This window comes from Papio anubis, chromosome 1 (genome assembly GCF_008728515.1).
Source record: "Papio anubis isolate 15944 chromosome 1, Panubis1.0, whole genome shotgun sequence".
Classification (NCBI taxonomy): domain Eukaryota; kingdom Metazoa; phylum Chordata; class Mammalia; order Primates; family Cercopithecidae; genus Papio; species Papio anubis.
In genome coordinates this window covers 189,781,428-189,804,045 of record NC_044976.1, presented here as the reverse complement: position 1 = coordinate 189,804,045, position 22,618 = coordinate 189,781,428, and the positions used below count along the sequence as shown (strand labels likewise).

At 38.4% G+C, this 22,618-nt stretch overlaps 1 protein-coding gene across 13 annotated transcripts in view; it reads left to right on the top strand.

Annotated features, from left to right (window-relative positions):
* DNM3 (dynamin 3) overlaps nucleotides 1-22,618 on the top strand; it is a 566,482-nt gene that overhangs the window by 209,854 nt on the left and 334,010 nt on the right. For all 13 annotated transcript variants that reach the window (XM_031662793.1, XM_009194141.4, XM_031662781.1 and 10 more), the window contains 2 exons: nucleotides 7,168-7,254; nucleotides 18,992-19,062. In XM_031662793.1, coding sequence (XP_031518653.1) covers nucleotides 7,168-7,254; nucleotides 18,992-19,062 — 158 coding nt within the window. The remainder of the gene's footprint in view (nucleotides 1-7,167; nucleotides 7,255-18,991; nucleotides 19,063-22,618) is intronic.

Sequence of the window (22,618 nt, the reverse complement as noted above, 5' to 3'; positions counted from 1 at the left end):
TGTATAATTAAAATATTCTCCTTGAATTAAATGTTGAAGGTTTTGATTCCTAAAGTCATGTATATTGTATTGTTTCTCCATTGAATCTTCTTTATTATTTAAGAATACTCAATGCAGGCCAGACGTGGTGGTGGGTGCCTATAGTTCCAACTATTTGGGAGGCTGAGAAAGGAGCATTGCTTGAACCCAGGAGGTGGAGGTTGCAGTGAGCCAAGATGTGTCACTGCACTCCAGCCTGGGCAACAGAGTGAGACTCTGTCTTAAAAAAAAAAAAAAAAGGATGTTCAATGCAATTTTAACAATAAGCCATTTAGAACTAATTTGCTGTATAATAAATGTATAGCTTTGACTACAAGTTTCACTATTATAATGTAAGCATCAAATCTTCAGAGGACCTCTCATACCTGGTTTATGCATTTATTTCTTCATATTTCCCCTTGGTTTTTAGAAAATATTTCTCTTATATGACTATTTATCTGTATAGGCAACCTGCCACTCAAGACTATGTGGTTTCTAATATCAGGTGTTATGACATAAACTGAGCATGGAGCTGGACTGTAGCAGTTGCACAATGAATGACTGATGTGACATAAATTTAGGAATGTGGTTATTATAACGAATAGCAAATCCTTAATCCCTTGACTCTCTATAAACCAATTTATAGGTTATTTAATTAATCATTAGAGGAATAAAGGCCTAAAGATGACATCTTCTACATCAATATTATTTGGGCATACATAATTAATATTCTGATTACTTTGACAAATAATAACTCCCGTATTCTTACAACTGTAGGCTTTTAATTTGACATTCAAATTTAAAAAGTGCAAAAATGATTGACAATTATAATGGAATAAATGATTGAAGAAATGGTGATTGCACATTAAATAAGAGACATAGAAGAGAGGTGAGGGATTGAATTGAGCAATCAAAGTTAAGTATGTTTTAAAGCTAAGTAAAGGGTGACGCAAACTGAGCAGGGCACAGTTTGAATGAGATCATGAAATAATCTCATTATGAGATTAAATGAAATAATGAAATGAGTGGTAGAAAGCCTAATCAGAAATAATTTTAAACATCAGTAGGACTTTTTTTTTTAAGCCTCTCTATGTATGTATCTTAAGAATTGGGACTATTTATATATTTGGGACTATTTATATATAAAAAGAATTGGGACTATTTATATATATTTTATATTTGAAAGCCAGCAGTTAAAACCAAGATTTTGACTCTTATACTCCCACAATCAGTTCAATATCAACCAGCTAGTAAACAAACCAGTTATTTCGTTAATGTCATTCAGTGATGCCTAAATCTTACATTGCTTAGTGTCTCTTCAAGGTTTTTCCTCCTTTGTCTCCATAATGGTAGTTCTTCTAGTGTATACTCTTTTTCTTTTGTTCTGCTTAGAATTTAGGCTTACTGACTTCCAGTTGTCTCAATTGTAGGTACAAAACTGTGGCTCTTACAGATTCCTTTTCTGGTAGAATTAAGCCCATGGGCAGTAAGCTTGGAAAGATCAGGAGATACACGCATGCACACAGATCAATCCTCCTGCCAAGGCCAGTAGATTGGAGGCATTCTTAGATGTCTGTACTTCATGGGATATTCTTGTCATTTTGGCCTTTCCCTGACTTAATGATGGCCATGTACTGGCCTGGGGTCCTTCAGCTATCAAGTGTTTAGTTTCTGAATAAATATTTATATTGCCACTATTTGATGGTTTTAAAAATAACTTTCTGCTGTAATCTGTTTTCTAAATGTTGTTAAAGGCATCCCAGTCTTCCTTGGTAGACCTCAATTGCTTGCGTAGTTACTTCTCTGAGACAAAGTGATTCTATAATAGTCTGGCTGTCATTGAATAGCTTGGGAGGCTGTCTGGGTGCAGGGGAACTGATTGTCTTGGTGGCCTAGGGCAGGCTAATGGTTGGTGTCAGATACATCACTCAGGTTTGCACTAGTCAAGAAGGACTGGAATTGATCAGCCATCTCTTCCACTCTGAAGGCTTTTATAAGCCTCACAAAAAATAACTTGCAGGACTTTCAGAGAGTTAAGAGGGGTTCTGGTATAATAGAGCTTTTTCTGGAGAATGTTGCCAAAATGAGAAGTATGAGCTCCATTTGTATCCTGCAATAATTCATGAAATAAGCCCCCAGGTGAGCATACATCTCAGGATTCAGATAAGAGCCAGTAAGGGGATGAGAAATCGAGGACCTCATAGAGACACTGGTGATGATTTTTGAGGTAACTAAAGCAGTCAGGTTTCTATGCTTTTATGATGTTATGAACATAATCTATATCCACTGTAGAAATATTTGGAAAATGTAGATAAATAAAATTATGCATTATTCAAAGAATTATCTCTATTAACACTTTTTAGTATCGTGCAAATCTTTTTCTATGCAGAGAGAGTAGACTTGCAGCAACGGAAGATTTAACATATATGAGATCTTGTGATAATGATGGTTCCATGAAGTACTGTAGTTTGTTATCTTGCTAAGACACTAATATATGTTGTGCATGCTATAAAGGTAATGTGCACAGTGACCCCAGGTGACCATACAGAAGCCACATTTCAGGGAGGCCTTGATCCAAGTCTTTACAAGTTTGGAGAAATATTATATGCTACCATATTACTCAAGAATGTTGGTATTTGTAAGATTGGGCTATATCCTTGAAAAATATCGAGGGTATATGGTGGTGTGTGACTCTGTGCGTGTATGCATGTGTGTGTGGATGTGTCTTAGTTCATTTTCTGTTGTTTGTAACAGAATACCTGAAACCTGGTATACAGAAAAGGGATTTATTTCTTTATACAGAAAAGGAATTTATTTCTTACAGTTATGGAAGCTGAGGAGTCCAGCACTGAGGGTCTGCCTCTGGTAAGGGCCTTCTTGCTGGTGGGGACTCTCTGCAGAGTCCCAAGGTGGTACAGGGTATCAGTCATATAGTAAGGGCACTGAGTGTGGTAGCATGCTAGCTCAGGTTGCTAGTCCCCTTCTTATAAAGCTACCAGTCCCACTCCCATGATAACCTGTTAATCTATTAATCCATGAATGGATTAATCCACTCATGATGGCTGAGCCTTCATGACCCAATCACCTCTTAAAAGCCCGACTGGTCAGTGTAGCCACATTGGGGATTGAATTTTAGTATGAATTTGGAGGGAAGAAATATCCAAACCAAAACACTATGCTTGTGCATAATCACATTATATATTTAGTAGCCTAATTTTCTTCACTTAGTGTTGTAAATACCTTACCGTGTCATTAGCTATACAAAATTAATGTGCAAAAATCACAAGCATTCTTATACACCAGTAACAGACAAACAGAGAGCCAAATCATGAATGAACTTCCATTCACAATTGCTTCAAAGAGAATAAAATACCTAGGAATCCAACTTACAAGGGATGTAAAGGACCTCTTCAAGGAGAACTACAAACCACTGCTCAGTGAAATAAAAGAGGATACAACAAATGGAAGAACATACCATGCTCATGGATAGGAAGAATCAATATTGTGAAAATGGCCATACTGCCCAAGGTTATTTATAGATTCAATGCCATCCCTATCAAGCTACCAATGAGTTTCTTCACAGAATTGGAAAAAACTGCTTTAAAGTTCATATGGAACCAAAAAAGAGCCCGCATTGCCAAGACAATCCTAAGTCAAAAGAACAAAGCTGGAGGCATCACGCTACCTGACTTCAAACTATACTACAAGGCTACAGTAACCAAAACAGCATGGTACTGGTACCAAAACAGAGATATAGACCAATGGAACAGAACAGAGTCCTCAGAAATAATACCACACATCTACAGCCATCTGATCTTTGACAAACCTGAGAGAAACAAGAAATGGGGAAAGGATTCCCTATTTAATAAATGGTGCTGGGAAAATTGGCTAGCCATAAGTAGAAAGCTGAAACTGGATCCTTTCCTTACTCCTTATACGAAAATTAATTCAAGATGGATTAGAGACTTAAATGTTAGACCTAATACCATAAAAATCCTAGAAGAAAACCTAGGTAGTACCATTCAGGACATAGGCATGGGCAAAGACTTCATGTCTAAAACACCAAAAGCAACAGCAGCAAAAGCCAAAATTGACAAATGGGATCTCATTAAACTAAAGAGCTTCTGCACAGCAAAAGAAACTACCATCAGAGTGAACAGGTAACCTACAGAATGGGAGAAAATTTTTGCAATCTACTCATCTGACAAAGGGCTAATATCCAGAACCTACAAAGAACTCAAACAAATTTACAAGAAAGAAACAAACAACCCCATCAAAAAGTGGGCAAAGGATATGAACAGACATTTCTCAAAAGAAGACATTCATACAGCCAACGGACACATGAAAAAATGCTCATCATCACTGGCCATCAGAGAAATGCAAATCAAAACCACAATGAGATACCATCTCACCCCAGTTAGAATGGCAATCATTAAAAAGTCAGGAAACAATAGGTGCTGGAGAGGATGTGGAGAAATAGGAACACTTTTACACTGTTGGTGGGATTGTAAACTAGTTCAACCATTGTGGAAAACAGTATGGCGATTCCTCAAGGATCTAGAATTAGATGTACCATATGACCCAGCCATCCCATTACTGGGTGTATACCCAAAGGATTATAAATCATGCTGCTATAAAGACACATGCACACGTATGTTTATTGCGGCACTATTCACAATAGCAAAGACTTGGAATCAACCCAAATGTCCATCAGTGACAGACTGGATTAAGAAAATGTGGCCCATATACACCATGGAATACTATGCAGCCATAAAAAAGGATGAGTTTGCGTCCTTTGTAGGGACATGGATGCAGCTGGAAACCATCATTCTTAGCAAACTATCACAAGAACAGAAAACCATACACCGCATGTTCTCACTTATAGGTGGGAACTGAGCAATGAGATCACTTGGACTCGGTAAGGGGAACATCACACACTGGGGCCTATCACGGGGAGGGGGGAGGGAGGAGAGATTGCATTGGGAGTTATACCTGATGTAAATGACGAGTTGATGGGTGCTGACGAGTTGATGGGTGCAGCACAGCAACATGGCACAAGTATACATATGTAACAAACCTGCACGTTATGCACAGTACCCTAGAACTTAAAGTATAATAAAAAAAAAAGTGTCATTCAAAATGGTTACATTACATCACGTAAGTGGATCTACCTTCATTTATTTAACGTCATCGGATACTAGGTAGTTTATAGTTTTATTTGTTTATCTTATTGTTGCTTTTCCAACTAATGCTGTGATGAATGTCCTTATCATTGTAGTTCAGTACTCTGTGAGGTTATTAGGTTGAGATCTCTGTCTCTTTCTCCCTGTCTGTGTGTGTGTGTGCACGCACGCAAGACTTTTGATGCATAATGCCAAATTGCTTTCCAGAAAGATTTCTCTTGTTGATACCCCTCAGCAAGTTTAAATTGTGCTAATCTCAGTATACCTTCACCTGTAGTAAGTCTTATAAAAAAATCATAGCAATTTGCCAACATAATAGTTATTGCTTTTCTTTGCATTAGATCACTTTACAGTTCATTTTTCCTTCTGTTTATTGACTCTTACTTTTTTGTGAATTGAATCATATTCTTTGCCTATTTTATATTGAGCTATCTAGTAATCTCCTTTAATTTGCAAGTACTTTAAAAATTGGAATTAATATTTTGCCTGGCGTGTCATGAATGTGCCCACTTTTCTCCATTTCCATGGCTGTCATCCCAGTAGAAGCCACCATTATTTCCATTCCATCTGAATTGCTTCAGTAGCCTAAATTCCTAACAGAATTGCAAGGATCTGCTTGATGTGGCCCCTCTTTACTTTTCTAGCTTTGTCTCAGGATCATAATCCTCAGTTTCTGCACTGACTTTCTTTTACTTTTATCACTGCTAATTGCCTGCACTTCCATCTCACCTTCACACATGTTCCTGTTCCTGGCAAACTTCATCTTCTCCATGGCCATTCTTACACACCTTTGCCTGTCTAAGTCTTCCTTCTGGATTAGGGTTCCTTAAACATTTTCATAGCATCCCATTCTCTTTCTTCCTTATATTGAAAACAACTGTAATTAATCTATTCACTTTTACAAACTATTTTTTGAACAATTACCTGCATAACTTAGATGGGGTTAAGTGATTGACATACACAATTTCCATAGTTTTGCGAAAAAATGTACATATACCCATCTATTTTCTATGGGGAGAATTTAAAAAGTTAAAGGAGTCTCTCTGTGCTTCATGGGATGAATCATCCTTGAAGAGTAATGGACAAGACCATGGGCTCTGGAGTCCTAGGACTTAGGTTGGAATCCTGAATCCACCATTTTTGAGCTGTTTAGTCATGGGCATGAGTTACTTAATCTCTCTGTGCTTCACTTTTCTCCTCTATTAAATGGGATTGGCTGGGCATGGTGGTTCACGCCTGTAATCCCAGCACTTTAGGAGGCCAAGGCAGGTGGATCACCTGAGGTCAGAAGTTAGAGACCAGCCTGGCCAACATGGTGAAACCCCGTCTTTACTACAAATACAGAAATTAGCTGAGCTTGGTGGCATGTGCCTGTAATCCCAGCTACTCAGGAGGCTGAGACAGGAGAATCGCTTGAGACAGGAGGTGGAGGTTGCAGTGAGCTGCACTCTAGCCTGGGTGACAAGAGTGAAACTCTATCTCGGAAAAAAAAATAAATAAATAAATAAATGAGGTTAATAATTATATCTGTCTTTTCTGATTGCTGTGAATATTGAAGGAGGTAATTCATGAAGTCCTTAGCTCCTGGCACATGGTAGGCACTATATAAAATGTTAGGCTTTATCCTTTTCTTTGTCCTGTTTTCTGACTTCTTCATCTTTGAATTTTATTAAGTGCCAACTCGGCAGGAGCACAGTGCTAGATGGTATCCAGGGTCCTGCTTTCTTCCTAGGGAATTGCTCCACTGGTTTTGAAGTGTTTCCTCAACATAACAAGGTTACTTCTGATGATAGTTTGTGAAGCCTCTCCCATCACCTTGACATTCTTCTTTAGAAGTTGATGATATTTCATTTTTGCTTCCAGAACGGCAATGAGTATCTTCTGTAAAATACATAATTTATCTCTGCTTCTCTTTTGGTAGTGTAACTTTTTGAGTATTAATACTCAGATCTGCTTTTCTTGACAGCTGGCAAACTTCCCCAGGCTCTGCGAGGAGACGGAAAGGATTGTTGCTAACCACATTCGTGAGCGAGAAGGGAAGACAAAGGACCAGGTAAGGAGAGGTCTTCCCTGGTGGGAAGTCGAAGGTCTCTGTGAGGTTGTCCGATAGTTTCCAACAGTCAGCCTGTCGCTTAAAGGGAAAAAAAAAAAAAAATAGTGGAACACAACTACATTTATTTTTACTTATTTATGAATTATACACATACTATATTCATATCTTACTTATGTTAAAAATATGAGCAAATAGAAAGACTTCATTCGGAAGAATGAGATGCAAAAGCTGTAACAGGAGTTTCGTTATTTTTTTTTTTCTCAACACTCCATGGATCACGCATACATCCTACTTTGAAAACCACTAATCCAGAAACATACCACATTTTCTCTTTAAGACAGGAGTTCTTAACTTTTAATGGGCCCACAGATGGGCTCCAGAAGATTCACAAACTCCTAAAACATTATGCAAAATGCTCAGTGTTTTTATTGTTTTCTAAGGAGAGAGTGGACCTAGCTTTTCATCAGCTTATCCATACAACCTATGATTGAAAAGAAAAATTGAGAACTACTCTTTTAAACATTTCTATTTTATGAATGTATGTGGTTTGTAAGGAGTGACCCTGAAATTGTTTTCTAATCCTAGCTCTGTGATTTGGAAAGATTATTTTCAAGTGAGAATAATCCATTTAAAAAAGTAAAGGACTACATGGAAAGAATAAAAATCTTCTTAGGTTTAAATAGATTTTTCTTAGTTACTTATAAAACATTATAACAGGAAATACAAAGGGTTTTACATACCCTTGAATTCCATGACACAGCTGCACGTGTGATGTTGTGGAGAGAACACTGGACTTAGGCCATGTGCTCTCCACAAAATAACATCATGTTCTTGTGTAAATCACTTCTTTGGACTGTTGTTTTCTCATGTACAGCATTGATATATTGGTCTATATGCTCTCTGAAAGCCTGTGTAAGTTAGTATTACAGGATTTTGTGATTCTCAAATGAGTGGGAAGGAGGTGAGGGAGAAATGGGGAAAAGGAAGAAGACAAAATAAAAGAGAGAGAAACAAACCACAGGGAGAGACACACACAGCACATAGAGTGTGTGTCAGGAAGAGGAGCAGGTGGAGGAGAAAGGGGACAGAGGGATGGAGACCCAGCAGATTGGGACATTCGTGAGTGATTCCAGTATCCACCTTTTCTTTGCTTGAACTGTGGATTCATTGTCACTACTTTTTATCATTGTGTTTTGAAAGTTAATCACTATTTATAGTTTTCACTTGTTTATCAACTTTCACACTCTTGAATAGCTGAAATAGCAAAAAGAGGAGAAAACAGGCTTTGTGTTTCAGTTGAGATGAACAAATCAGTATTAACTCCTGAGTCAGTGAAGTCAAGCCTAGAGCCAGATATGGAGCCCCAGGGCCAGAGGTTCCCCCTAATGTCTGATGTCTTGGCCCCTCCTGGGCTGAGAAAACTTAAATTCTTAAGAATCAGCTGTACTCCTGACCTTAAGTAAATAAGCTAACTGTTTTAATTTAGTGTCTTTCATCTATAATATTCAAATGATAATAAATCCTACTTAACTCTTTGGGATCCTCTGTCAAAATAATATTGGAGAAAATATAGGATAATTATTTAAACCATTTTAAATATTTCTAATCATATCTATGTCACTTGTTAGCTTCTTCATATTTCAGAGTTTTTGTTTTAGTAAAATGGCATGTTCAAACATCACAATGTTGTTAAGATTGTGGGTTCTGGGCTCAGACTACCTGATTTTGAATTCAAGCTCTGTTGTTAACATTTTGTGTAACTTGTGACAAGTTATTTGACATCTTTACACTTCAATTTTCTCATCTTAAAGTGAGACAATAGTGGTAGTTAACTCACAGCCATTTTGTGAAGATGGAAGAAGTAATCAAAATGCAAGACCAGGCATAGTGGCTCACACCTGTAATCCCAGCACTTTGAGAGGCCAAGCAGGCAGATTGCTTGAGGTCAGGAGTTCGAGACCTGCCTGGGAAACATGGTGAAACCCTGTCTCTACAAAAAATTAAACAATTAGCTGGGCATGGTGGCCTGCACTACCAGTAGTCACAGCTACTCAGAGGCTGAGGTGGAAGGATCATGTGAGCCCGGGGATTTAGGCTGCAGTGAGCCATGGTTGCGCCACTGCACTCCAGCCTGGGTGACAGAGCGAGACCCTGTCTTAATATACATATGTGTACATATGTAACAAACCTGCACATTGTGCACATGTACCCTAGAACTTATAGTATAATAAAAAATATACATATGTATCTATCTATCTTAGTTCTTAGTTCTTAATTAATTTTAGTTGTTTTTGTTTTTGTTATTGTTCCCAAAGAGCTATGGCACGTGATAGATTCGAGGAAGAATTGCCTTTTCTGATTTCAAGGGAAATTGTTTTCAATCTGCAACTCAGTTACAGTGATTAATTTATTCCCCAAGTGGGACATAAGGGATGGGACAGGCATCTCCCTACTGAGTCACAATCTCAGATGGTCTGGTCCAACAGTTATCAAGTTCCTGTCACAGCTGGTAGTGGTCACCTCTAATATGGACCTGTGTGGCATAGCAGAAACGTGCCTGGTTTTGGTAGTGTAGACATGTCATTCTGGATAGATCTCACATTTGAATTCCAGACTCTGCTGCCTGGGGCCATGTGGTACTTTTAAAGTATCCAGTTAGACAGAGTGACCCATATCCTCAGGCCTCCGTGCCTGAACAGCTCTGGGGCATTCTTGCTGTTTTCTTTCTTTCTTTAAAAAGTAGAGTTACTACCAACTTCTGCTCTGGAAGCTTTGTGGGAAAAAAATCTTCACAATTAAAAATATGGAAAGCCATAAATCTGTCTGTAGCTTTTTCTTAAACAAAGGTGTTTTGAGTGTCTGAGTGTGCCAGCCGTTAGTCTCGGTGCTTCCATACCTGTCATTGCATGTGGAAGCGGTGGACTTTCTGGGCAACTCCTGCTACCGGGGCAGCTCTACTGTGCTTCAACTAAATATTCAATAACTGGGTGAAAAAGGCAGTGAGAAACTCTGAGAAAGTGAAAAAACGAGGAGAAAAAATGGACTATTTTTCTTTTTATCCCCCACATGCGACCTGGCTCTTTTCCTAGAGTGAACACAGACTCCCAGTTTCCAGGAATATAATGAGAACAGCCATAGCTTTTATTTTTTTCCACTTTTTTTTTTCCCTGTACTACGGTCCAAGTTAATGTGTGTGAACGTCCAAAAGATATTCAGGACAACCTTTGGCGATGCTGAGGATTATGAAGATATTTTGCTCCTTACAGTGGCAACAATTTATTTGTGTTCAAATATTACAGTTTATTGGTACAAGCTTTTGACCAAATGGATTTGGAATATACAATTTAACAGAATCTGGCTTTATTGTTGGGAGAAGAGAGGCAAAACTACAACTAATCCAATAATGATCACGCTTCCTAATGTTTCAGTTTTCTTCAAGATGTGAAACAAAACTCTATCTGACTATATGAAATTTTTTCATACAAGTATGATGTTATTGACCCAATAACCCCCATCCCTTGACTTTATTTTTGGTAGTGGGATTTGAAGTGATCTTTTAAATCTTTTTGGCAGGTCCCCTTGTGACTCTCAGCAGGATTTGGTCAGATGACTGGTTGAGATTGGCCACAAAAACAAAGCCTCCAAGCCCATAGCACTGGGTACTGAGTACAAAACAAGAACAAGTGGCCACATACTAATTATATATCTATATATGGGAATAAATCACTCCCTGGAAAGTTAACTGTTCTTGGCTGGGCATGGTGGCTCATGCCTGTAATCCCAGCACTTTAGGAGGCCTCCTCGTCTCCCCATTGAATGCTATTTTCTAGAGAGGGACCTCCCAAGTCTCTGACTTAGAGATTATAAGTATCTTATATTTAGAATATTTTCATGTTGCCTGGGACATGTATCCAGTTTACTCCATTACAAATCTTCATTTAATTCTCATGATGTTTCAGGCACTGTTCGAGGCACTGGGGATGTAGCAGTGGATACAACAGATGAGGTCTATATAAGAAATTTGTAAAAACTTGCCACGTTAGCTAGTGTTAGTGCTGCAAAAGAAAAGAAGGCAGGGCAACACAATAGAGAGTAACCAGCATGCTAGTTTAAATAGAATGGGCAGGAAGATCCCTCTGATGAGTGACATTTTAGCAAAGATCTGACATTATTATTATTATTTAAATTTATTATACTTTAAGATCTGGGATACATGTGCAGAATGTGCAAGTTTGTTACATAGGTATACGCGTGCCATGGTGGTTAGCTGCACCCATCAACCTGTCATCTACATTAGGTATTTCTCCTAATGCTCTCCCTCCCCTAGCCCCCCACCCCCCAACAGGCCCTGGTGTGTGATGCTCCCTTCTCTGTGTCCATGTGTTCTCATTGTTCAACTTGCACTTATGAGTGAGAACACGCAGTGTTTGGTTTTGTGTCCTTGTGATATTTTGCTGAGAATGATGGTTTCCAGCTTCATCCATGTTCCTGCAAATGACATGAACTCATCCTTTTTTATGGCTGCATAGTATTCCATGCTGTATATGAGCCACATTTTCTTTATCCAGTGTATCATTGATGAGCATTTGGGTTGGTTCCAAGTCTTTGCTATTGTGAACAGTGCTGCAATAAACATATGTGTGCATGTGTCTTTATAGTAGAATAATGTATAATCCTTTGGTTATGTACCCAGTGATGGTATAGATGGGTCAAATGGTATTTCTGGTTCTAAGTCATTGAGGAATTGCCACACTGTCTTCCACAATGGATGAACTAATTTACACTCCCACCAACAGTGTAAAAGCATTCCTATTTCTCCACATCCTCTCCAGCATCTGTTGTTTCCTAACTTTTTAATGATTTCTATTCTAACTGGTGTGAGATGGTATCTCATTGTGGTTTTGATTTGCATTTCTTTAAAGACCAGTGATGATGAGATTTTTTTCATATGTTTCTTGGCTGCATAAATGTCTTCTTTTGAGAAGTGTCTGTTCATATCCTTCACCCACTTTTTGATTTTTTTTTTTTTTTTTTTTGCTTTTTCTTGTATACTTGTATACATACTTTGTAGATTCTGTATTAGCCCTTTGTCAGATGGGTAGATTGCAAAAATTTTCTCCCATTCTGTAGGTTGCCTGTTCACTCTGATGATAGTTTCTTTTGCTATGCAGAAGCTCTTTAGTTTAATTAGATCCTATGTCAATTTTGGCTTTTGTTGCCATTGCTTTTGGTATTTTCGTCATGAAGTCTTTGCCCATGCCTATGTCCTGAATGGTATTGCCTAGGTTTTCTTCTAGGATTTTTATGCTTTTAGGTGTTATGTTTAAGTTTTTAATCCATCTTGGGTTAATTTTTGTATAAGGTGTAAGGAAGGGGTCCAGTTTCAGTTTTCTACATATGGCTAGCCGGTTTTCCCAGCACCATTTATTAAATAGGGAATCCTTTCCCTGTTGCTTGTTTTTGTCAGATTTGTCCAAGATCAGATGGTTGTAGATGTGTGGCATTATTTCTGAGGCCTCTGTTCTGTTCCATTGGTCTATATATCTGTTTTGGTGCCAGTACCATGCTGTTTTGGTTACTGTAGCCTTGTAGTATAATTTGAAGTCAGGCAGCGTGATGCCTCCAGCTTTCTTCTTTTTGCTTAGGATTGTCTTGGCTATACAGACTCTTTTTTGTTTCCATATGAAATTTAAACTAGTTTTTTCTAAATCTATGAAGAAAGTCATTGGTAGCTTGATGGGGATAGCATTGAACCTATAAATTACTCTGGGCAGTATTGCCATTTTCTCAATATTGATTCTTCCTATCCCTGAGCAAGGAATGTTTTTTCCAATTGTTTGTGTCCTCTTTTATTTTCTTGAGCAGTGGTTTGTAGTTCTCTTTGGAGAGATCCTTCACATCCCTTGTAAGTTGTATTCCTAGGTATTTTATTCTCCTTGTAGCAATTGTGAATGGGAGTTCACTCATGATTTGACTCTCTGTTTGTCTCTTATTGGTGTATAGGAATACTTGTGATTTTTGCACATTGATATTGTGTCCTGAGACTTTGCTGAAGTTGCTTATCAGCTTAAGGAAATTTCAGGCTGAGATGATGGGGTTTTCTAAATATACAGTCATGTCATCTGCAAACAGAGACAATTTAACTTCCTCTCTTTTTATTTAAATATGCTTTATTTCTTTCTCTTGCCTGATTGCCCTGGCCAAAACTTCCAATACTGTGGTGAATAGGAATGGGGAGAGAGGGAATCCTTGTCTTGTGCCAGTTTGCAAAGGGAATGCTTCCAGGTTTTGCCCATTCAGTATGATATTGGCTGTGAGTCTGTCATAAATAACTCTTATTATTTTGAGATATGTTCCATTAATACCTAGTTTATTGAGAGTTTTTAGCATGAAGGAATGTTGAATTTTATTGAAGGCTTTTTTCCATCTATTGAGATAATCATGTGGTTTATGTCATTGGTTCTGTTTATGTGATGGATTACATTTATTGATTTGCATATGTTGAACAAGCCTCGAATCTCAGGGATGAAGCCGACTTGATCGTGGTGGATAGGCTTTTTGGTGCGTGCTGCTGGATTCGGTTTGCCAGTATTTTATTGAGGATTTTTACATTGATGTTCATCGGGATATTGGCCTGAAATTTTCTCTTTTGTGTGTGTCTCTGCCAGGTTTTGGTATCAGGATGATGTTGGCATCATAAAATGAGTTAGGGCGGATTCCCTTTTTTTCTATTGTTTGGAATAGTTTCAGAAGGAATGGTACCAGCTCCTCTTTGTGCCTATTGTAGAATTCAGCTGTGAATGTGGCTTGTTCTCGGCATTTTTTGGTTGGTAGGCTGTTAATTACTGCCTCAATTTCAGAACTTGTTATTGCTCTATTCAGGGATTTGACTTCTTCCTGGTTTAGTTTTGGGAGGGTGTATGTATCCAGGAATTTATCCATTTTTTTCTAGATTTTCTAGTTTATTTGCGTAGAGGTGTTTATAGTATTCTCTGATGGTAGTTTGTATTTCTTTGCTGTCAAAGGTGATATCCCCTTTATCATTTTTTATTGTGTCTATTTGATTTTTCTCTTTTCTTCTTTACTAATCTGACTAGCAGTCTGTCTATTTTGTTAATCTTTTCCAAAAAACAGCTCCTGAATTCACTGATTTTTTTTGAAGGGGTTTTTGTGTCTCTATCTCCTTCAGTTCTGATCTGATCTTAATTATTTCTTGTCTTCTGTTAGCTTTTGCGTTTGTTTGCTCTTGCTTCTATTGTTCTTTTAGTTGTGATATAAGGGTGTCGATTTTAGATCTTTCCTGCTTTCTCCTGTCAGCATTTAGTGCTATAAATTTCCCTCTAAGCACTGGTTTAACTGTGTCCAGAGATTCTGGTACATTGTGTCTTCGTTCTCATTGGTTTCAAAGAACTTATTTCTTTCTGCATTAATTTCGTTATTTACCCAGTAGTCATTCAGTAGCAGGTTGTTCCGTTTCCATGTAGTTGTGCAGTTTTGAGTTTCTTAATCCTGAGTTCTAATTTGATTGCACTGTGATCTGAGAGACTGTTTGTTATGATTTCCATTCTTTTGCATTTACTGAGGAGTGTATTTATGTGGTCAGTTTTGGAATAAGTGTGATGTGGTGCTGAGAAGCATGTATATTCTGCTGATTTGGGATGGAGAGTTCTGTAGATGTCTATTAGGTCTGCTTGGTGCAGGGCTGAGTTTAAGTCCTGGATATCTGTGTTAACCTTCTGTCTTGTTGATCTGTCTAATATCAACGGTGGGGTGCTAAAGTCTCCCAGTATTATTGTGTGAAAGTCTAAATCTCTTTGTAGGTATGTAAGAACTTGCATTATGAATCTGGATGCTCCTCTATTGGGCGCATATATATTTAGGATAGTTAGCTCTTTTTGTTGCATTGATCCCTTTACCATTATGTAATGCCCTTCTTTTTTGGGGGGTCTTTGTTGGTTTGTTGTTGTTGTTGTTGTTGTTGTTGTTGTTTTAGACGGAGTCTTGCTCTGTCACCCAGGCTGGAGTGCAGTGGTGCGATCTCGGCTCACAGCAAGCTCCTCTTGGGTCCATGCCATTCTCCTGCCTCAGCCTCCTGAGTAGCTGGGACTACAGGCACCCACCATCACACCTGGCTAATTTTTTGTATTTTTAAAAGAGATAGGGTTTCATCATGTTAGCCAGGATGTTCTCAATCTCCTAACCTTGTGATTTGCCCCGCTCCACCTCCCAAAGTGCTGGGATTAAAGGCATGAGCCACCGCTCCGGGCTGGGTCTTTGTTGGTTTAAAGCAGGTTTTATCAGCGACTAGGATTGCAACCCTGCTTTCTTTTTTTTTTTTTTTTTGCTTTCCATTTGCTTGGTAAATCTTCCTTCATCCCTTTATTTTGAGCCTATGTGTGTCTTTGCACATGAGATGGGTTTCCTGAATACAGCACACTGATGGGTCTTGACTCTTTATTCAATTTGCCAGGCTGTATCTTTTAATTGGGGGCATTTAGCCCATTTACAATTAAGGTTAATATTGTTATGTGTGAATTTGATCTTGTCATTATGATGCTAGCTGGTTATTTTGCCCATTAGTTGATGCAGTTTCTTCATAGTGTTTATAGTGTTGATGTTTTCCACCATTTGGTATGTTTTTGCAGTGGCTGGTACTGGTTTTTCCTCTCCATAATTAGTGCTTCCTTCAGGAGCTCTTGTAAGGCAAACCTGGTAGTGACAAAATCTCCTACCTTTTGCTAGTCTGTAAAGGATTTTATTTCTCCTTCACTTATGAAGCTTAGTTTGGCTGGATATGAAATTCTGGGTTGAAATTTAAGAATGTGGAATATTGGCTCTCGCTCTCTTCTGGCTTGTAGAGTTTCTGCAGAGATTTCCGCTGTTAGTCTGATGGGCTTCCCTTTGTGGGTAACCCGGCCTTTCTCTCTTGCTGCCCTTAACATTTTTTCCTTCATTTCAATGTTGGTGAATCTGATGATTATGTGTCTTGGGGTTGCTCTTCTTGAGGAGTACCTTTGTGGTATTCTCTGTATTTCCTGAATTTGAATGTGGCCTGTCTTGCTAGGTTGGAGTAGTTCTCCTGGATAATATCCTGTAGAGTGTTTTCCAACTTGGTTCCATTCTCCCTGTCACTTTCAGGTACACCAATCAAACGTAGGTTTGGTCTTTTCACATAGTCCCATATTTCTTGGAGGCTTTGTTCTTTCCTTTTCATTCCTTTTTCTGTAATTTTGTTTTCACACTTTATTTCATTAAGTTGATCTTCAATCTCTGATATCCTTTTTCCACTTAGTTGATTTGTCTATCGATACTTGTGTATGCTTCACGAAGTTCTCGTGCTGTTTCTCAGCTCCATCAGGTCATTTATGTTTTTCTCTAAACTGGTTATTCTAGTTAGCAATTTCTCTAATATTTTTTCAAGATTGTTAGCTTCCTTGCACTGGGTTAGAACATGCTCCTTTAACTCAGAGGAGTTTGTCATTACCCACCTTGTGAAGCCTACTTCTGTCAATTCATCATACTCATTATTTATCCAGTTTTGTTTCCTTGCTGGAGAGGAGTTGTGATCCTTTGGAAGATAAGAGGTATTCTGGTTTTTGGAATTTTCAGTCTTTTTGCACTGATTTTTCCTCATCTTTGTGGATTTATCTACCTTTGGTCTTTGATGTTGGTAACCTTCAGATGGGGTTTCTGTGTGGACACCCTTTTTTTGATGTTGATGCTATTCCTTTCTGTTTGTTAGTTTTCCTTCTAACAGGCAGGCCCCTCTGCTGCAGGTCTGCTGGAGTTTGCTGGAGGTCCACTCCAGACCCTGTTTGCCTGGGTATCACCAGCAGAGGCTGCAGAACAGCAAAACTTGCTGCCTGTTCCTTCCTCTGGAAGCTTCGTCCCAGAGGGGCTCCCACCAGATGCCAGCTGGAGGTCTCCTGTATGAGGTGTCTGTTGATCCCTGCTGGGAGGTGTCTGCCAGTCAGGAGGCACAGAAGTCAGGGACCTACTTGAGGAGGCAGTCTGTCCTTTAGCAGAGCTTGGGCGCTGTGCTGGGAGATCTGACGTTCTCTTCAGGGCTGGCATGCAGGAACATTTAAGTCTGCTGAAGCTGCACCCACAGCCAGCCCTTCCCCCAGGTGCTCTGTCCCAGGAAGTTGGGGGTTTTATCTATAAGCCCCTGGCTGGGGCTGCTGCCTTTCTTTCAGAGATGCCCTGCCCAGAGAGGAGGAATCTAGAGAGGCAGTCTGACTGCAGCAGCTTTGTTGAGCTGTGGTTGGCTCTGCACAGTTCAAACTTCCCAGCAGGTTTGATTACACTGTGATGGGAAAACCGCCTACTCAAACCTCAGTAATGGCGGATGTCCCTCCCCCCACCAAGCTGTAGCGTCCCAGGTCGACTTCAGACTGCTGTGATGGCAGCGAGAATTTCAAGCCAGTGGATCTGAGCTTGCTGGGCTTCTTGGGGGTGGGATCCGCTGACCTAGACCACTTAGCTCCTTGACTTCAGCCCCCTTTCCAGGGGAGTGAACGGTTCTATCTTGCTGGCATTCCAGGTGCCACTGGGGTATGGAAAAAAAACTTCTGCATCTAGCTCAGTGTCTACCAAAATGGCTGCCCAGTTTTGTGCTTGAAAACCCTAGGCCCTGGTGATGTAGGCACCCAAGGGAATCTCCTGGTCTGCAGATTGAGAAGACCATGGGAAAAGTGTAGTGTCTGGGCCAGAATGTACCGTTCCTCATGGCACAGTCAGTCATGGCTTCCCTTGGCTAGGGGAGGGAGTTCCCCAACCCCATAAGTTTCCTGGGTGAGGCAGTGCCCCACCCTGCTTCAGCTCATCCTCCATGGGCTATACCCACTGTCTAACCAGTCCCAATGAGATGAGCCATGTACCTCAGTTGGAAATACAGAAATCACCTGCTTTTCTGTTGATCTCACTGGGAGCTGCATACTGGAGCTGTTCCTATTCAGCCATCTTACCAACCACCAACTACTACTATTATTATTATTATTATTGTTATGAGATGGGGTCTTGCTATGTTGTCCAGACTGAAATGCAGTGGCTGTTCACAGGCCTGATGATGACTCACTGCAGCTTTGAACTCCCGGGCTCAAGTGATTCTCTCACCTCAACCTCCAGAGTAGCTGGGACTATAGGCACACACCACTATGCCCAGCTTCTGATTGATGTTTGGATTCAATGATTTATTTGTATATTGATTTTTTGAGTTAGCTGATCAAATGCTTCTCCTGAAATGTGTAAAGCATCTTGAGATGGTTCTTTAAGCTGCTAAAGATAGAAAAGGAGAGAGAAAACAAGAGGTGAATTACAAATTTGTAGCTAATATATGATGTCTACAGGAAGAGTAAGCTCGGAGCACCCCTCATGGGCCCTCCTGCCACACATCTTATTTGTGCTTGTCCTTCTTTTGAACACTATGCCTACATTTTAGAGAAATCAAATAATTCTAGATTCTGTACTAAGGTAGCAAATAGTGTATGCCTATAAGTTATAATGCTATTCTCTTTATGTGCTACTCAGATTTACTTTTCTAGAGTAGATTTTTAACTTATGAATTTAGAGTGTAAAATTATGAGTCTAATAAAGAAAAGTTAAGGTTCATTTCATTCTAATTGAAGTATCCTTAAAAAAATTATATGAAGGTAATTAATTGGTGGGCAATTACTGAATTTAATGTTTGATAATTTTTAGATGGGCTTTCACTGAAGTGTTTCTCTTTGACTTATAGGTATTGCTATTGATTGACATTCAAGTCTCTTACATCAACACCAACCATGAAGACTTCATTGGCTTCGCAAAGTACGTGAAACACTTGATTGTCACATGCATTCCTCCTGTTGGTTTGTCTCAAACACACATTGTGAATTTTTACTACAGTTTCACCACCTTTGAGAATACAATCTGTGCCAAGATTAACTCTCAGTTTACCTACTTAGGAAGTCTGAGCTCCATGGTCGTAGGGCAGGGATATTTACTATTCTCTCAGTAAAGTAGTTGGCTCTTAATTATGCAGCATATGAAGTCATGTATGTCTTACATACTTATCATCTCATCATTTTTGGATGATGTTCTGCAGTTTGTACTTGACCTCCTATAGAAAAACAGTAATTAATGCATGTTTAAAATTTTGAGGGGAACAGTTTTTCACATCAATTTGAAATAGCACGTGTAATTTACAGGATGCAAGCTATTTCAACTTTTCTAAGTCAGAATCTAGAGGCCTGTTTTTTTTTTTTTTTTTAAACTTTCCTTTGTGAAATTAGATGTAATCTGTCGGGATGAACATTTTATTTTCTATAAAGTGTGTATACAAATATTGCCATTTTTCAAATACATTATCATGCAAACATTATGGTTAGTTACTCAGGACTGGCTATTCACTGTGTGACATTTTTAAGACCTTGAATGCACTATCTTTTCCTGCCCATTAGTGAAACTCGTTTTCATTTGATTTAAATAATCTTGATACTACCTCTAAAATATATTTTTGCATTTAAGTGGTTCCAACTTTGTGTATAAAATATAGCTTATTTTATGTAAAATGTAAAACAAAAGAGCCTATGTACTTTTACTTAAACTGAGTATTCAAGAACAGAGACAGATGAAAAAAATGGCAGAATGTCAAATTAATTTGTTTTATTACATTCTGACTTAGAAGAAATGGATATGCAGACCCTGTGACCTAAACAAAACAGTGGCCTGAGGAATTTATAGGCATGTTTTAGGGAGAACAGGCACAATTATCCAACAGAAAATTATCTCATCCTAAACTTGGCTGTGGTTGTGATGTCCTAGCCAATTGTGTAAATATATTTTGCATCCAATGGCTATTACTAGTGAATGGTAGATAAGATTTATTCCACCATTTTCTGTCTGTGGCATATGTGTAATATTGTTAGAACCCAACCATAAATATGTGCCCTAGTCTAGTTGTCTTTGCAGCCACCCTGCCCACACCCACTTCTTGATAGGTATTTGCTGCACCAGAATTTTGCACAGACTTGCCCCCCTCTCTTTTAGCCCCATGACTCTCACCATGTGCTCTGTTCACTTCCTTCTGCAGATTCACCTAGACTGTAACGTGCATCCTTATCCCTCGGTCTGGAAAGGGGATCTGAGAATTTTTTCCAGGTTTCCTCCACAGTCAGTGAACTCTAGGGAGCCTGTACCAAGCTCTACTCTAGTTTCTACGGTGGGTGGGGGGCGGAATGTAGAAAAAGAAAAGAACTTTTTGCCTTTTAGGAGCTTGCCTAATAATTGAAAAACATAGAGACACACATGTAAAAATTTAAACTGACACATTCTTCATTTTCCTCACTGCTTCTCTGAGGAGTTTAAAAGAAACAAATCCTTGAGACATTTAAAATAACAGGAATTCTGCCTTTAATGTTGATTTTCATGGATTACAAATGCCAGTTAGGTTCTTACAAAAATGTAGCAGATACCGACGTAAAATTGACACAATAACTTAAGAGTGAAAAGGATGCTGCCTTGTTGTGGTACCACAATTAGAGGGGGGAAATGTAGAAAAAGTCATAATCCATTTAGAAAAGTTCAAGTTTAAACATATAACCCATGCTTCAATTTAAATTTCACCTTTATAATCTTCTTGAAACTTTTTTTTCTATGACAAATGAGCTAGAGTTTCTTTTCCAATAAATTTCCATATTTGCTGTCTTAGAAGCTGTTGAACTACAGTTTTATATTGATTATATTGATTTATAGGTTTTCAAGGGCATGTGATTTTTCAAATTTAAGACTTCCAGGCACAATCTTTTGATGTAGACTCTCTGTAATCCAGGTGTCTGGTCCTATTTTTCCAGCAGTAAGATAGACTATGAATCTTTATGATATTGGGGAGAAAAAAGAAGCATAGTTAAAACTGCTTTAGAAATCCAGCAACTCTACACATTTGTCATCTAATTTAAATTGCACACTTAAACCTTCTTTAAAGGACGGATCTGGGAGTCAAAATCCAGGTTATTTTTCCAGGATATGCCACTGATGAGCTTTGGGTTTTGGCAAGGCACTCAGCCTTTCTCTATCTGTTTACTGATGTATCAAATGGAATAATAATCCTTGTCTTGTATACCTTTCAGGATTGTCAGAAGATCAAATTAATGAAGTTATGTGGAAATCCTTTAAAAAAAAAAAAACTGTGGTGTAGTCTATAAAAGTGAGAGATCCTCCCTGTCTCTCACTCTCTCTCAACACACATGCTCGCATGCACACACACACATATACACTCACATTTGATCACTAGATGTACCATTTTACTTTGTGATTAAGTTATAGTGACTTAAGTATGATTGTCACTGGAATGTTTTTTAGTTGCTAATATCATTATCTCTAAATGTGATATTTTGCTCTGAGACTCAGCGATAAATGTCTTTTCCATTTGTATGTCGACTTGGAATTGACATGGGGTGACATGGGGTGATTATGAAGATGAAGAAATGTTCATTTCAAAATCACTTTGAGGAGTTGTGGTATTTTCTGTGCTTTTAAAAATTAAGAAAATATGGCTGTAGCTATAAATTTTAAAGTTGGCAGGAATGCTGTTTCCATCAAGGAAGAAAAGTCAAGCCATATTTGAAGACAATTATGTAAGTATTTTTAAGTTCCAAAGACAGAAAATTAAGGTCTGGGGTTGAAGAAAACAAGCATTTGTTTCATGAGATTTTTAGAGAGCTGCCAAGAAAGAAGGAACTGCCTCCCAGATTTATAGGATGGTGATGTACATAGTACTTTACACATGTAATTTTTTTCAACTGGGATGACTTTTTGTTCTAATTTTTTAAAAAATGAAAATGGATTGCTAAAATTGGATTAATAAAATATTTAGTTTCAGAGTAGCATTCAGGACATCTCAAAATTCTTCTTTCTGTTATAGAATTTATATTGCCATGTTTAATATGTGACACTTTTTTTTCCATCTTCTAGTTATTTGTTAGACATGGCCTGTAAAATATGTACCATGTGTAATGTGTCCAAATAAGCACTGCTCTAGGCTTGCCTTGGAATTTCCTTTCTAAATGCTCTTTCAACTATAATATAGTTTCTGAGTCTGAAAGTTAAGCATTTCAGAATAAAACATCAATTTTTCTTCTGATGTAAGGGTTTTAATTTGTCATTCTCTTCTTTTAAAAAAAAACCCTAAGTTACATATATTTTTACATTATATAGCTAGTTTTTGCTATTTAAGAAAATAAGAACTGGCCCGATTATTCCTTCATTCACTTCCCCTCATCCTCAGTAATCCTCATTTGAACAAAAAGGCAGGCTTATTAGTGGAATGCTTTGGGAAGTGAAATTTCAAACTCCTCTGCTCTTCTTCATTTGTTCCATGACACAA